The following is a 14972-nucleotide window of genomic DNA, read 5'->3' on the forward strand; positions in this document are numbered from 1 at the left end:
TTTTTTTTTCGGTAAGTGTTGATTACAATAAACTTATTTCAGTAATTTCGTTTGTTTGGAACTTTTGTATTTTCTATGATTAATTTTGATGTGAAATTGATGAAGCATTACCCTCTGCTGCCTTATTTGATATCCTTCTTGTGCTGAACAAGTAATTTTGAGCAACATTTGTTCTAGGAAATCCATCATATTTTTTTTTCTTTTTTTTTGTTGCATTTGAATTTATCTTGTAATCCCGGGTAGACGGAATTAACTTGGGAATAACATTTTTTGCAATTTTAAAATACTAGGCCAATATCATTAAAAGTTATTAAAAACAAGATTTGTTATTCGTCGTTATGAATTATTTGTTATTGGATTGTTAATGTAATAACAGACTAATAACATTTTCAGTTACTCTACGAACAAATCTTTGTTCTTATTTTTGTTATTTCAACAACTAACCCGATCATTCATCATCAACAGATTTTGTTGTGATAACAAAAACTGTTATTAAACTGTTATTAAACCCTTATGCAAAAAATGATTTTCAAGAAGAATCCATGACACTTCGATGCCTCTGTGCTCTATTATGCCAAACAGATAGGAAAACCAGCAAGCTTAGTACAAGAGAGCCCAGAGGCATCGACTTCCTGTTATTCAAACAGTATTTGTTATTGAAGTGGCATGATTTTTGTTATTACCGTCTGCTTGGGATGTTTTCGACAAATTAGGGCATTTCTGAAACCGTCAAACATTGTATTTTGCATATTTGTTTTAATTTTTATTCATTATTGTTTGTTATTAAAAACCAAGTACCGTCAGGGGGTGACTATGGGCAAAAAAACGATACACCTCTCGAAATTTCTTAATAACAAAAACAATTTAAATAACATCAGCAGTCTTTCAACGTAGATTTTCTTTTAGACAGTTTATTAAAATTTTCCCAAATATGGTGGATTTTGATGAACATTACTTTTAATGCCAATAGTTTGAAAATTGTCAAATGAAACTTAAATGATGCTCAAATACAACGATATGGTAAAAAAAAAGTCATCCAACAGTGTTTCTTGTTCAAGGGAATCGTATTGACACGCTACAATATTTGAAGTAGAGATTTTCAAACATTTGGGTAGTTTTCGAGCAAATCCAACAAAAATATTAGAAAAATGATTTTTCGAGAGGTAATTTTTGACCAGAAACGTACCTCAACTTTAGACAGCTGCAAAATTACAGGGTTTGTTCCAGGAACGATTTTTTTTTCAGCGAAGTCATCCCTTTATACCGTTTATGCAGAATTTAGTTTCATTGAGAAAAACCTGAGAAATGGTAAAATCCGTAAAAAATCACTTTGACCCAATCTCACCCCTACTGACGGTACATTTGGAATGTGATGACAGCATTTTTTTTTGAAAATACTCAAAATTTTCACAAAACTACATATTTTAGAAAAAATAATCAAAATTTCAGTTTTTTACGACATTGGTATCAAACGAGCGGAATTCGTTTCATACATTTCGAATGTAATAACAACATTCTATGAAGATACTCAAAATTTTCGCAAAACTACGTATTTTCGTAAAAATACTAAAAATTTCAGTTTTTCACGATATGGGTAAAAAGAATTGAAAATTTGAATATTTTTTCAAAAATACCGTAGGTTTGTGAAAATATGGAGTATTTTCAAAAATAAATGGAATAAAATTTTAAATGTATAAAACAATCCTGATCGTTTAACACCCATATTGTGAAAAAAATAATTTTTTTTCGAAAAAACATAAATTTATGAAAATTTTGAGTATTTAAAAAAAATGTTGGTATTACATTCGAAATGTATGACAAATCTCAATCGTTAAGTAGCAATATTTAAGAAATGAAATTTTAAATATTTTTATGATAATAAGTAGTTTTGTGGAAATTTGCAGTACTTTCAAAAATTTGTGTTATAACTTTCGAAATGTATGAGAAAATCCCGATCGATTGATATCCATATTGTATAAAACTAAAATATTGAGTTTTTTTGAAAATACGTAGTTTTGTGAAAATTTTGAGTACTATCAAAAATGTTGTCTTTACATTCGAGATGTATAGAAAAATATGGATTATTTGAAACCTATATTGTGAAAAACTTGGATTTTTAGTATTTTTTAGAAAATACGTAGTTTTGAGAAAATTCTGAGTATTTTCACAAAATGTTTTATAACATTAGAAATGTATGACAAAATTTCGATCGTTTGATACCCATATTGTAAAAAACTGAAATATTTTTTTAAATACCTAGTTTTGTAAAAAAATTGAGTATGTTCAAAAATGTTGTTATTACATTCTAATTGTACAAAAAAAATCCGGTCATCTGATACCCATATTGCAATAAAAATAATATTGAATATTTTTTCGAGAAACGTAGCATTTTCAAAATGCAGGAAAAATAAGTATTTTTGTGAAAAATTTCATGTAATTACATGATTTTTCGTACGATTTTAGCCAATGTCTCCCATATAGCAAAATCCCATAAGCTCTGTGTTTCAGTTAAGCACTGAACCGTGCTTAACCGAGGCAGCTGAACGAATTAAAACCGTGGCGTGCAAAACCGGGGCATGACTGTATGCAAAGCTTTTAAATTCTTAACCATTTAACCTACAGCTTTGACGAAAACACCAAATCGATCAGAAAATCCTTTCTAGAGATACAGATTTTTCACACTCCATATGGATATTTGGAAATTCATCGACAAAATTTCATTTTAAACAAAAAAGAAAAAAAAAACAAATTCGTCAAAAAATGTGGTATAATGCTGAATAACAAAATTTAATGAACTCATAAATATATTGCTCATTTTTAATAAAGATTTTATGATTATATTTGCATCAAAATTTCGAAAAAATGTCATATGTCAAAACTAAGTAAAATAAATAAGCAGACTTAAGTTTAAGTAAGACTGTTCCTTTATAATCTTTTTTCGTTAATCTTAGTTCAAAATAGTTTTGCATAATGTCAATCAAAAATTTACTTTTTCAAAATCAAAAAAAGTTCTTTGTCAATAAACTGGTCTTCCGGAAAAACAAGTACACAGAGAAAAAAAAATAAGTAAAACTCAACCGAAAAAAGAAAACTCTCCAAAACCGGATAACAAGGCTCCACTCAGCCAGAAGACGACGTTCACTGGCTAGTAATCCAATAAAATATAAAACAATTCCGCTCAATATTAAACTCCTTGATCTTTTCTTCTGCGAGATTCTTTGGCTGATTTTCAATGTTTTTTTTTCGCTCTTTCTGTTGCATTCTTACTTTTCAGATTGTTTGCCCGCCCGAGTCAATCCGTCGACGTTGGCCAGCACCACCCACTTTTCACTTACTCGGGGAGGAAATTTCCCGAAAAACAACGCAACCAGCAAAGCGAATTTTCTTGGCATTTACTCACCTCATTAGTATTCCACCGATGTCGCTGGGTTGGGAAATGGTCAGCCCGTGGCAAACTTTCTAAATTTTCCGGAAGCTTGATCGGTTCGCCATCTGCGGAGGAAGGGGAAAGAGAAGAAGTGGGGGGAAAAACTGTTAGCACGATAAGAAGAAAACGTGGGATGAGATAACTGGTTACTTTTTGGAAGCTGCAGAAAAAAAATGAAAGAAAATTGAGCTGGATGGTGGTGCTGGTGGGGGGCACGAGATATGTGAACGAGTAAATTGTATTAAATTATTATCCCGCGCACATTCGGCGAAAATTTGGAGTGCCCCCCGAGCGGAACGAGTGAGTTAATTTGAGTGTTGGGTTCAATTTTGCTGTGTGGTGTGAGCAATTTTTAATTTTTGATCAATTTAATAATCAAACAGATGATGAATTTCATTGGAATCACGCGGAAATACTTCTAGAAATTTATTGAAATCTTATTCATACCCGAAAATCCAACAGATATCACGAGTCCATTACTCACCGTGACCAGAAAATTCATTTTTATGCCTGATTAACTAGAATGCGCTCTCTTTCGAGAATTATTTGCTCGATTTTCATCCTTTTTTCCCCTTCGGTACCTCGCAGCATAACTCTCTCCATCGAGGGAATAAATCGCTAATTTAAGCTAAATTATGTATATCGCAGGGTAATTTATGGTGGTGACAGAGAGAGATTTCGTCCTGCAACCTATTGACTGCCGCTGCCACCGAGAGGACCCTGACGAAAGTTTTGTGTTTCGAGTCTTTTTACGATCTCTGCTGCCGGCCTCGCGTAACTACGATTTTTGGCGGGCTCTACGCGCGTTTATTTTATGGTTACACGCACCCCTACTAGCGGCAGCAACTACTAAAACCCCTGCTAGTATAGGACCTTACAAGCAGCAGCTCATCATCTTACGACCGCCAGTTTCGGCGGGATTCAAGCGGATTTACGACCGAACGCGGCATAAATCATCGCCTATAAATTATAATTTCCTACCATGCAGAGCAGTAATTTGTTATATAATAAAGTCTGTGCTACACACCGCCAAAATATGAACGGAGAGAAGAAAAAAAACATTCTTGCAGTCTCGGTCAAGTCATGAACGACTAGGCGCACTTCCCGAAAATAAAAAGGAACACCAACCACGAAAAAAAGGACGAGAAAGCCTCCCCTACTCCAGCCCACGGATCAGATAACAGGACACGGTTTCTATTATAATTCAAAATTGACCCTAATTAGCGCGGCCAACGCGAACCTCGCCAGCAAGCAAAAGTGAGCTGTCCGCGCGGAGTCCGTGGATTCTTGACCAAAAGGACTCGAAAAGAAAGTGTTTGGAACGATGGACGCAGGTGAGAACGAGACCATAAAACCGCGTGCGCTTAACACCTTGGCAGGGTTGCCAGTTTTATGACTAGATTAGGTTTCAAAAAAGGTTTCAAGCGATTCGTGGTCGGGAGGTTTCATTAAAATTGGTTGGTGACCTATCGGTTGCTTTTGCCTATTTTGAGTTATGACTACTTAAGTGATATTTAAGTACTGTCCGAGGCAATCCATCGACCCATCTTAAGTTAATTGAATGTCCTTTCAAACGAGTCTTAAGGTTTAAAACTGGCAACCCTCTCTCAAGTTATGACTACTTAGGTGATAATTATGTTCTTTTTTTCAAGCCGGAACTGGTCTATAAACTATGTTCGGATTCTTCACCCGACCCATTGTTGGTCGAAAATTTTGAAAATCTGGCTCTGTCTCAAGTTATGGTCACTCAAAAGATAAAATCAATTTTCTACGATTTTTGTAGTCTTCTTATAGCTTTTATGTCAAACGAAAATTATAATTGGATTTTTATGAGAGGAAGATAGTATTAAGATTAGTTTTTTTTAAGATTAATACTTTATGCTAAATATTTAAACAAAAGTTTCAGATGCTAAAATAAGCTGATTTGTTGATCCGATTTGTCACAAAACTGTGTTACTGTTTTGATAAATTGTGGTGTAAACAATATAATAAAAATTAACTCGAGAATTGATTATAAAGTTGAAATTGTTCTATTCTGAAGTTTTTTTGAAAGGTCCAGTAAACCAAATTTTAAGTTTTTGCTTTTTGGGTGTTTTTTAATACCCCTGACTCAAGGCGGTTTCAAAAACACCCAAAAACCAAAAACTGGAAATTTGGTTAATTGGACCTTTTCAAAAAAACTCCAGTATTGTAATATATTTTTACTTTCTTACAAAAATATTTATTGATATTAAGCTTTAGCTGAATCACTAAAGAAAAAAAAATATTTTAAAATAATTTTCTCTTTTTTTGTTTTTCCGCTTAAATTTACAAATGAGTTAAGAAAAAAATATTTTGCTTTTTTAAATATTTTTTTCCAAAAATATGATACCTGAGTAGATCGATTTTTCTCACTGATATTAAGGCCGATGCAAGTATTTTTCAAAGTTTTTGTCCATTGGATCTGGCCAGGGTCGAGAGAGGGGGGGGGAAAAATATAAATATTGAAATAATAAGCCATAGTTAGCCACACTCACAGGGAAAATCTGTTTTAAAATGCATTTCACACTAGTATAGATGTTTTGCAATCATTAGTTTTCAAAAAAAAAATAGATTTGACGAAAACAAAAAAAGCGAAAAAAAAACTTTTTGCGCAAGTAAACATTCCAAATTTTCAAAAATTAGTAATATTTTTTAATCAACCCAAACATGCTAAAAATGATTCTAAACGCAGGGATATGCATTTTAAATTGGTTTCAGCTGTTTTCACTTAAATTTCCATTGAAATTTTGAAGTTATTTGAAAAAATATTTTTTTGTCCTCCGACTTTTCGGGCCTTTTTGAAGGGGGGTTAGACAAAAACTTTAATTACATTTTGTATCAGCTTAACCACATTCCTTTGTCCCATTTTTTTTAATAATAAATTTTCCAACCCCTCGATATATATTTTTTCAAATGAGTGTATATCGAATGCCGTTGGAAATGTAACACAGAAGCATAAAAATGGCGACAAAACAATCAACGAATGTGGCATTATTGGAAAAAAATCACAAAAGTGCTTTTTAACACACTTTAATATTTTTTTTAATCTAGCTGAAATCAATGAAGTCATATTGCATCATCAGTCCAATTACAATTACCCGGAATACACGACAAAATATTTGCTCATTTTTTAAATCACTTTCTGGGTCAAATATTATTTTTAAAAATGAAAATCTTGGTTCTAAAATTTTCAAATAAGTTTTTTCGAAAAGTTCAGAATAAATTACAAATACTTCATTTGATGAAATTGGAAATAAGATTACCGACCAAAAATTAATCTTTGCATGGCCATATCTCAGCAACCAAAGTCATCAACATAGTTCAAAAAGTAGAATGTTGTGAACCATAAAAAAAAAATGAGAAAACATGAGCTCTTTTTTAAATTAAAAAAACAAGCTTTTTTCAAGATAATCACCTAATAATGGCTGTTACCTGAACTGTGTGTACTTTATCAAAAGTTAATGGGGAAAAAAATTTGATTGCAAATTAAATTTTTACAATAAAAAAATATTTTTTAAAAATCTATGATCGTTTTTGATTTTTAAATATTTTTATGCTCTCAAAAACATAACTCGGCCTTTGTTTTGTTTTGCTACTCTGGAATTTTGTTGAAATATGGCATTTTATGTCACCTTAAACATGATATTTGATAACTTATTTAATTAATTCCGTTTTTTAAAAGAAATATTCAATTATAATTGGCAACACTGCCAACAATAACATTATTCATTGGCCAATTGGGCATCGATCTTTAAATTTTCAATATGAGTTAAAATGCATGATCCCATTTACATAATCAGATAGCGTATGTGAATTGAAAGTTTTGGAAATCGAAATACCCTGGAATATAAAAAAAAAAACATTCCAAAAACTCTAAAAATAGATATGGTTAAAGTAATAATATTTGGTGCATCGCGAAGATTGAGAAATTAAACTTCATTAAAAACACTCAAATGACGATGAAACAAACATTCAGTTTTTTTTATAGATAATGATGTTCTTATTCATAGGGACTTTAAAAGAGTTTTGGAGCTCCTTTTAGCTTTGAATTCATAAATTTACATTTGATGATACTATTAGAACATCCAAAACAGATTTCTTCTTAAGTGGAAAAAATAACAAAACAAACCTATTACAATTGTTATTGAAAAGTGGTAGAAAGAGAAAAAGTTACATTATCATATTGGAATGAAAATAATTTACAAATTCCAGAACTCCAGAATTCCAGAAATAAAAATAAAAAATCTACGCTGTTACTGTTACATACATACTTTCAAGTTTTTGTTACCCCTTCTCAAAGTAAACCATAATGCAATAAAGCTTCGTAATATTTTTACAAAAATATTTATGTATACAAACGGTTTTAATTCAAAGTCCCCGGGCAGACGGTAATAACAAAATTCATGCCAATTCAATAACAAATACTGTTAAAATAACAGAAAGTGTTATGTAATCTTCCTGAAGAATCCATTTTTGCATAAGGCTTTTTTAACAGTTTATGCTATCATAAAACAATTGTTATTGGTCTGATATTGGTTGAGAGCCAACACAACTTTGGAATAACATTTTTTGTTATGGAAGAATACCTCCAACTGTTATTGGGATGATCGGATTAGTTGTTAAAATAACAAAAAATAAAAACAAAGATTTGTTCGAAGAATAACTAAAAATGTTATAAGTATGTTATTACAATCACAATCCAATAACAAAAAAATCATAACGACGAATAATAAATCTTGTTATAAATAACATAAAATGTTATTGGACTTGTATTTTCAAATAACAAACAATGTTATTCCCAAGTTATTTCCGGCTGCTCGGGTCAGCTCCAAAGGTTATTAATACATTTTCCGAAGTTTTTTTTTAAAAAATGACAATATTGTTTTGTATCTTCTGAGAAATTTTGAGATTAATACAAACTGCTAATATAATTCAAACAGATTCAATGGTTGATTTTTATGCATTCATTATAGAATAATAAATTCAATTGAAATTTGAAAAAATACTGGTCTCATTGCTTCTTTCATTCAAAACCAGAATACAAAATTCCCACAAAAATTTCCCCTCACAGTAATAAAGCGACCATAAAAAAGTCAAAGGAATCCACATTTCACTGAGTTATCAAAAAGGTAAAGAAGTCAACCCCCGCTCGAGGGACGAGGCAGCCCCTCCAACGCAGGCAATAAATAGAAGAATTACGACGCTGTCCAACGCGCGTTGCCTCCTTTTTAATGACCCCTGGTCAGAGCATCGCCTTGGAGTTATTTGTGTGGGACTTTTTTTTCAATCTCAAAACGAAAAAAAAACTTGAGCAAGTTGATAAACATAGTGCCAAAAGTCACGACTTTTCGATTTGTAACGTCACGTGCGCCCGGCAAGGGGGGGGGAGGAAAACATGTATTTTTTTTCTCCAGTTCTGCTCTCCGCTGGGGGTGATAAATTATTTTCTGATGGTGGACATTTGTTCGGCCTAATTCGGGTCGTAAAATTTGAATTAAGTCGTAAAATCGCATAATCAATTGCCATTTATCTTGAGGTGTCCGTTCATGATTTTTGTTCAACAATTAGTTAGATATTCCGGTGAGTATTGTCAAAATTTAATAAAATGTGTAAAACATAAACTTACATTTTCCAATTACAACAAAAAGTCCTCAACCCATTCGTGACCCATCCTTTCCGCCGTCCGTTTATCTGATTGAAACAAGCTGTCACCCACGAATAAAACAATTCATAAATTTAAATTGAAATCTGAGCCAGGCCCCCAAAATCCCCGACTTTATCCCATCTCTCCGGCCAAACGCCACCGATTTCGGGATTTTCACAAGTCCCCGCGAATTGTCAGTTGAAAATTTAACATTTGTACACATTGTTCACCCAAGTTTTCCACTTTTCCCCCCTCCCCACTCAACTTTCCAATTTGACGACTCCATTTAACACTTGCTCCCCCCACCAGCCAACCTGGCTTTCATCGAGAGATCCTCGTGGTTGGTGGCGGCGGCGGCGGCGGCGGCGGCGTCGGTCGCCATAATGAGGGTAATTCAGTCACAATTTAATTATTTTATAATTAAAGTAATGATATGGTGTATAATTTTAAATTAAAGCAGTATTAATATGAAAACGCGTGCTTTCGCGAATATAAATTCAGCCGGGGCTTTCACAACTAGTGTCCACCCCCGTCACCACCCACGCAGGAAAAGTCACTTTGTTGGGGTAGGACACAATTGTGGCAGGGACAGTGAAAAAAAAGTCCGAGTGGGGATTTCGTTTTAACACCCCCCAAACCAATTCGGACATGGCGGTGAAAGTCACGTGGCAGATAAAAACTAGGGCCGCCTCGACTCTTTCGAAAAAAAACAGAACAATGGGATTTGACGGGATGACCCGAGTTTGGGAAAATACTAGGATGACAATTCCGAAAAAATAGAAAAAAAACAATTCGCGTCATTTGTGGAACCAAAAAAGAAAGTGTATTTCTTGTTTCGGGAGAAGAGCTTGGAGGCTTTCTTCTTGTTTCTTGTTTCTGGTTTCTTGTTTCTTGTTTCTTGTTTCTTGTTTCTTGTTTCTTGTTTCTTGTTTCTTGTTTCTTGTTTCTTGTTTCTTGTTTCTTGTTTCTTGTTTCTTGTTTCTTGTTTCTTGTTTCTTGTTTCTTGTTTCTTGTTTCTTGTTTCTTGTTTCTTGTTTCTTGTTTCTTGTTTCTTGTTTCTTGTTTCTTGTTTCTTGTTTCTTGTTTCTTGTTTCTTGTTTCTTGTTTCTTGTTTCTTGTTTCTTGTTTCTTGTTTCTTGTTTCTTTTTTGGCGTTTTTTTTTTTTGCCAAAATTTTACAATCTTCACCCAATCTAGCCAAAAAAAAAGGTTGAAAGCATGGCGTGGCGCGTGCCACGTGAGAGACACACACAAAAAAGTGCAAAGCGAATTAAACAAATAAATTGCATAAATTATTGATGGAATTTAAATGGTTATAAACGGAGTGTGTGTGCCATTTGGGGGTCGTCGTCGACGGTGGCGGTGATGGTGTTTATTGTATAATTTATTTCAGCAAATAAATCAAATCATTAGTTTTAATCAATTTATCAAATGGGCGACGGAAGGATTTGCTCGGAGTGGCAAAACAAAACAAAAAATACGACAATTAAATAAAACAACCTACAGCCAATTAGTCCGACAATGATCACTTCATTAGCATAAAAAAGCAAAACACAGACGGTTAAAAAAAACTATCGCCAACAAGATTGACGGCATCCCGGAAGGCGATATTCCTTGTGTGCAAAGTGACATAATTCAGTGTTATCTATAAATCCTGTGTCCTGGTCTGTTTGTTTTTGCCCATTCCAAGGGGGGTCGGAGGAGTCCTCCTTTATGTAAGCGGAAAGAAATTATCATTAGTTTTATGGGAAACGAGCGGAAAACGTTACCGTCCATCGTCCAAAGAAGAAGAAAAACCGCCATGGAAAAATCGTGCGATTTTCCCGACCAGATTAAATTGGCCACGCGATGGGGGTGGTGTGGGTGGCGGCGGAGGGGTTTTAATATAGCGAAAATATGATAATGTATACAAATTAAAATTGTTTATAATATAGAATTTTAGCATGCGATTTCGGGTGGGAAATGGACGGAAAGTTTTGCTCTCGGGGGTGGTCGGTGGTTGCATTTTTCGCCCATTTCCATTGCCTCTTGGCGCTCGTCAAACGTGGAAATGAGGACGAAAAGCTTCTGGAGCAGAGTTTTGAGGCTTTCGGTTGGGGGAAATGGCATTGCGATTACATGCAACCATTTGATGATTTTTGTTTTGTATTTTCTATATATATTTTTGAAACTGTGGATTTGGCTTGTTTTCCCACAAACGAATTGACATTTTTGCTTTGATCAAGCACATTTTTGCTTTGATCATGCTCATTTTTGAAATAATAGTTAAAATATATATATTTTTCTACATTCTGAAAAAACCTTTTTTTGAACCAGAATCCATTTGCAAAATTGATTTATCCATAAAAATCGCAAAAAGTATCTGAATAATCTAAAATCTGAATCTTGAGAATGTAATTTGCAATAACCTTGCTGAAAAAACTTTAAAAATCGTCATTTTTAAAAGGTGGGAAAAGTTATCCTATAGATGGTTATCCCGGGAATAATTTATAGCGCTATGGCGGCCATCTTTATGGCATGCGGGATAACTTGTCATGGTTATCCCAGGAACGATTTTTAAGAGAGATTCCAAAACTTAAAAAAAAACGAACAATTAACATTCCCTGGACATGTTTCTTGGCAAAATGTATTGCCCTTCATTCCTGGAGTATGAAAATTTGGATGCGAATGAAAAAAATTCCAGGAATATTGTAACATCAAATATTTTAATTCAAATATTTAATAAATTTAAAAATCCTTCTGGGATGGGACTCTGGGTCATCTCCTGGACATGTTCCTGGGCAAAACATGTTGCCCTACATTTCTGGAGCATACAAATACAACTTGGCATGAGGCCATGTGAATGTGAAATGTTTGAACTTCAAATATTTTAATTCAAATATTCCATAAATTTGAAAATCCTTCTAGGATGGGACTCTGGGTCATTTCCTGGACATGTATTTAGGCAAAACTTGTTGCCCTACATTCCTTGAGCATAAAAATACAACTTGGCATGAGGCCATGTGGAGGAAAAAAATTCCAGAAATATTTGAACTTCAAATATTTTAATTCAAATATTCCATAAATTTTAAAATCCTTCTAGGATGGGACTCTGGGTCATTTCCTGGACATATATTTAGGCAAAACTTGTTGCCCTACATTTCTTGAGCATAAAAATACAACTTGGCATGAGGCCATGTGGAGGAAAAAAATTCCAGAAATATTTGAACTTCAAATATTTTAATTCAAATATTCCATAAATTTGAAAATCCTTCTAGGATGGGACTCTGGGTCATTTCCTGGACATGTATTTAGGCAAAACTTGTTGCCCTACATTTCTTGAGCATAAAAATACAACTTGGCATGAGGCCATGTGGAGGAAAAAAAATCCAGAAATATTTGAACTTCAAATATTTTAATTCAAATATTCCATAAATTTGAAAATCCTTCTAGGATGGGACTCTGGGTCATTTCCTGGACATGTATTTAGGCAAAACTTGTTGCCCTACATTTCTTGAGCATAAAAATACAACTTGGCATGAGGCCATGTGGAGGAAAAAAATTCCAGAAATATTTGAACTTCAAATATTTTAATTCAAATATTCCATAAATTTGAAAATCCTTCTAGGATGGGACTCTGGGTCATTTCCTGGACATGTATTTAGGCAAAACTTGTTGCCCTACATTCCTTGAGCATAAAAATACAACTTGGCATGAGGCCATGTGGAGGAAAAAAATTCCAGAAATATTTGAACTTCAAATATTTTAATTCAAATATTCCATAAATTTGAAAATCCTTCTAGGATGGGACTCTGGGTCATTTCCTGGACATGTATTTAGGCAAAACTTGTTGCCCTACATTCCTTGAGCATAAAAATACAACTTGGCATGAGGCCATGTGGAGGAAAAAAATTCCAGAAATATTTGAACTTCAAATATTTTAATTCAAATATTCCATAAATTTTAAAATCCTTCTAGAATGGGACTCTGGGTCATTTCCTGGACATATATTTAGGCAAAACTTGTTGCCCTACATTTCTTGAGCATAAAAATACAACTTGGCATGAGGCCATGTGGAGGAAAAAAATTCCAGAAATATTTGAACTTCAAATATTTTAATTCAAATATTCCATAAATTTGAAAATCCTTCTAGGATGGGACTCTGGGTCATTTCCTGGACATGTATTTAGGCAAAACTTGTTGCCCTACATTTCTTGAGCATAAAAATACAACTTGGCATGAGGCCATGTGGAGGAAAAAAAATCCAGAAATATTTGAACTTCAAATATTTTAATTCAAATATTCCATAAATTTGAAAATCCTTCTAGGATGGGACTCTGGGTCATTTCCTGGACATGTATTTAGGCAAAACTTGTTGCCCTACATTTCTTGAGCATAAAAATACAACTTGGCATGAGGCCATGTGGAGGAAAAAAATTCCAGAAATATTTGAACTTCAAATATTTTAATTCAAATATTCCATAAATTTGAAAATCCTTCTAGGATGGGACTCTGGGTCATTTCCTGGACATGTATTTAGGCAAAACTTGTTGCCCTACATTTCTTGAGCATAAAAATACAACTTGGCATGAGGCCATGTGGAGGAAAAAAAATCCAGAAATATTTGAACTTCAAATATTTTAATTCAAATATTCCATAAATTTGAAAATCCTTCTAGGATGGGACTCTGGGTCATTTCCTGGACATGTATTTAGGCAAAACTTGTTGCCCTACATTCCTTGAGCATAAAAATACAACTTGGCATGAGGCCATGTGGAGGAAAAAAATTCCAGAAATATTTGAACTTCAAATATTTTAATTCAAATATTCCATAAATTTGAAAATCCTTCTAGGATGGGACTCTGGGTCATTTCCTGGACATGTATTTAGGCAAAACTTGTTGCCCTACATTTCTTGAGCATAAAAATACAACTTGGCATGAGGCCATGTGGAGGAAAAAAATTCCAGAAATATTTGAACTTCAAATATTTTAATTCAAATATTCCATAAATTTGAAAATCCTTCTAGGATGGGACTCTGGGTCATTTCCTGGACATGTATTTAGGCAAAACTTGTTGCCCTACATTTCTTGAGCATAAAAATACAACTTGGCATGAGGCCATGTGGAGGAAAAAAATTCCAGAAATATTTGAACTTCAAATATTTTAATTCAAATATTCCATAAATTTGAAAATCCTTCTAGGATGGGACTCTGGGTCATTTCCTGGACATGTATTTAGGCAAAACTTGTTGCCCTACATTCCTTGAGCATAAAAATGCAACTTGGCATGAGGCCATGTGGAGGAAAAAAAATCCAGAAATATTTGAACTTCAAATATTTTAATTCAAATATTCCATAAATTTGAAAATCCTTCTAGGATGGGACTCTGGGTCATTTCCTGGACATGTATTTAGGCAAAACTTGTTGCCCTACATTCCTTGAGCATAAAAATACAACTTGGCATGAGGCCATGTGGAGGAAAAAAATTCCAGAAATATTTGAACTTCAAATATTTTAATTCAAATATTCCATAAATTTGAAAATCCTTCTAGGATGGGACTCTGGGTCATTTCCTGGACATGTATTTAGGCAAAACTTGTTGCCCTACATTTCTTGAGCATAAAAATACAACTTGGCATGAGGCCATGTGGAGGAAAAAAATTCCAGAAATATTTGAACTTCAAATATTTTAATTCAAATATTCCATAAATTTGAAAATCCTTCTAGGATGGGACTCTGGGTCATTTCCTGGACATATATTTTGGTAAAACTTGTTGCCCTACATTCCTTGAGCATTAAAATACAACTTGACATGAGGCCATGTGGAGGAAAAAAATTCCAGAAATATTTGAACTTCAAATATTTCAATTCAAATATTCAATAAATTTAAAAATTCTTCTA

At 33.4% G+C, this 14972-nt stretch overlaps 1 protein-coding gene across 15 annotated transcripts in view; it reads right to left on the bottom strand.

Moving 5' to 3' along the window:
- The window catches only part of LOC6035297 (calmodulin-binding transcription activator 1), a 380289-nt gene that overhangs the window by 79043 nt on the left and 286274 nt on the right, over positions 1 to 14972 (bottom strand). For all 15 annotated transcript variants that reach the window (XM_038260373.1, XM_038260371.1, XM_038260370.1 and 12 more), the window contains exon 5: positions 3401 to 3492. In XM_038260373.1, the coding sequence (XP_038116301.1) occupies positions 3401 to 3492 (92 nt within the window). The remainder of the gene's footprint in view (positions 1 to 3400; positions 3493 to 14972) is intronic.

Source organism: Culex quinquefasciatus, chromosome 3, assembly GCF_015732765.1.
Source record: "Culex quinquefasciatus strain JHB chromosome 3, VPISU_Cqui_1.0_pri_paternal, whole genome shotgun sequence".
In the NCBI taxonomy this organism is placed as follows: Eukaryota; Metazoa; Arthropoda; class Insecta; order Diptera; family Culicidae; genus Culex; species Culex quinquefasciatus.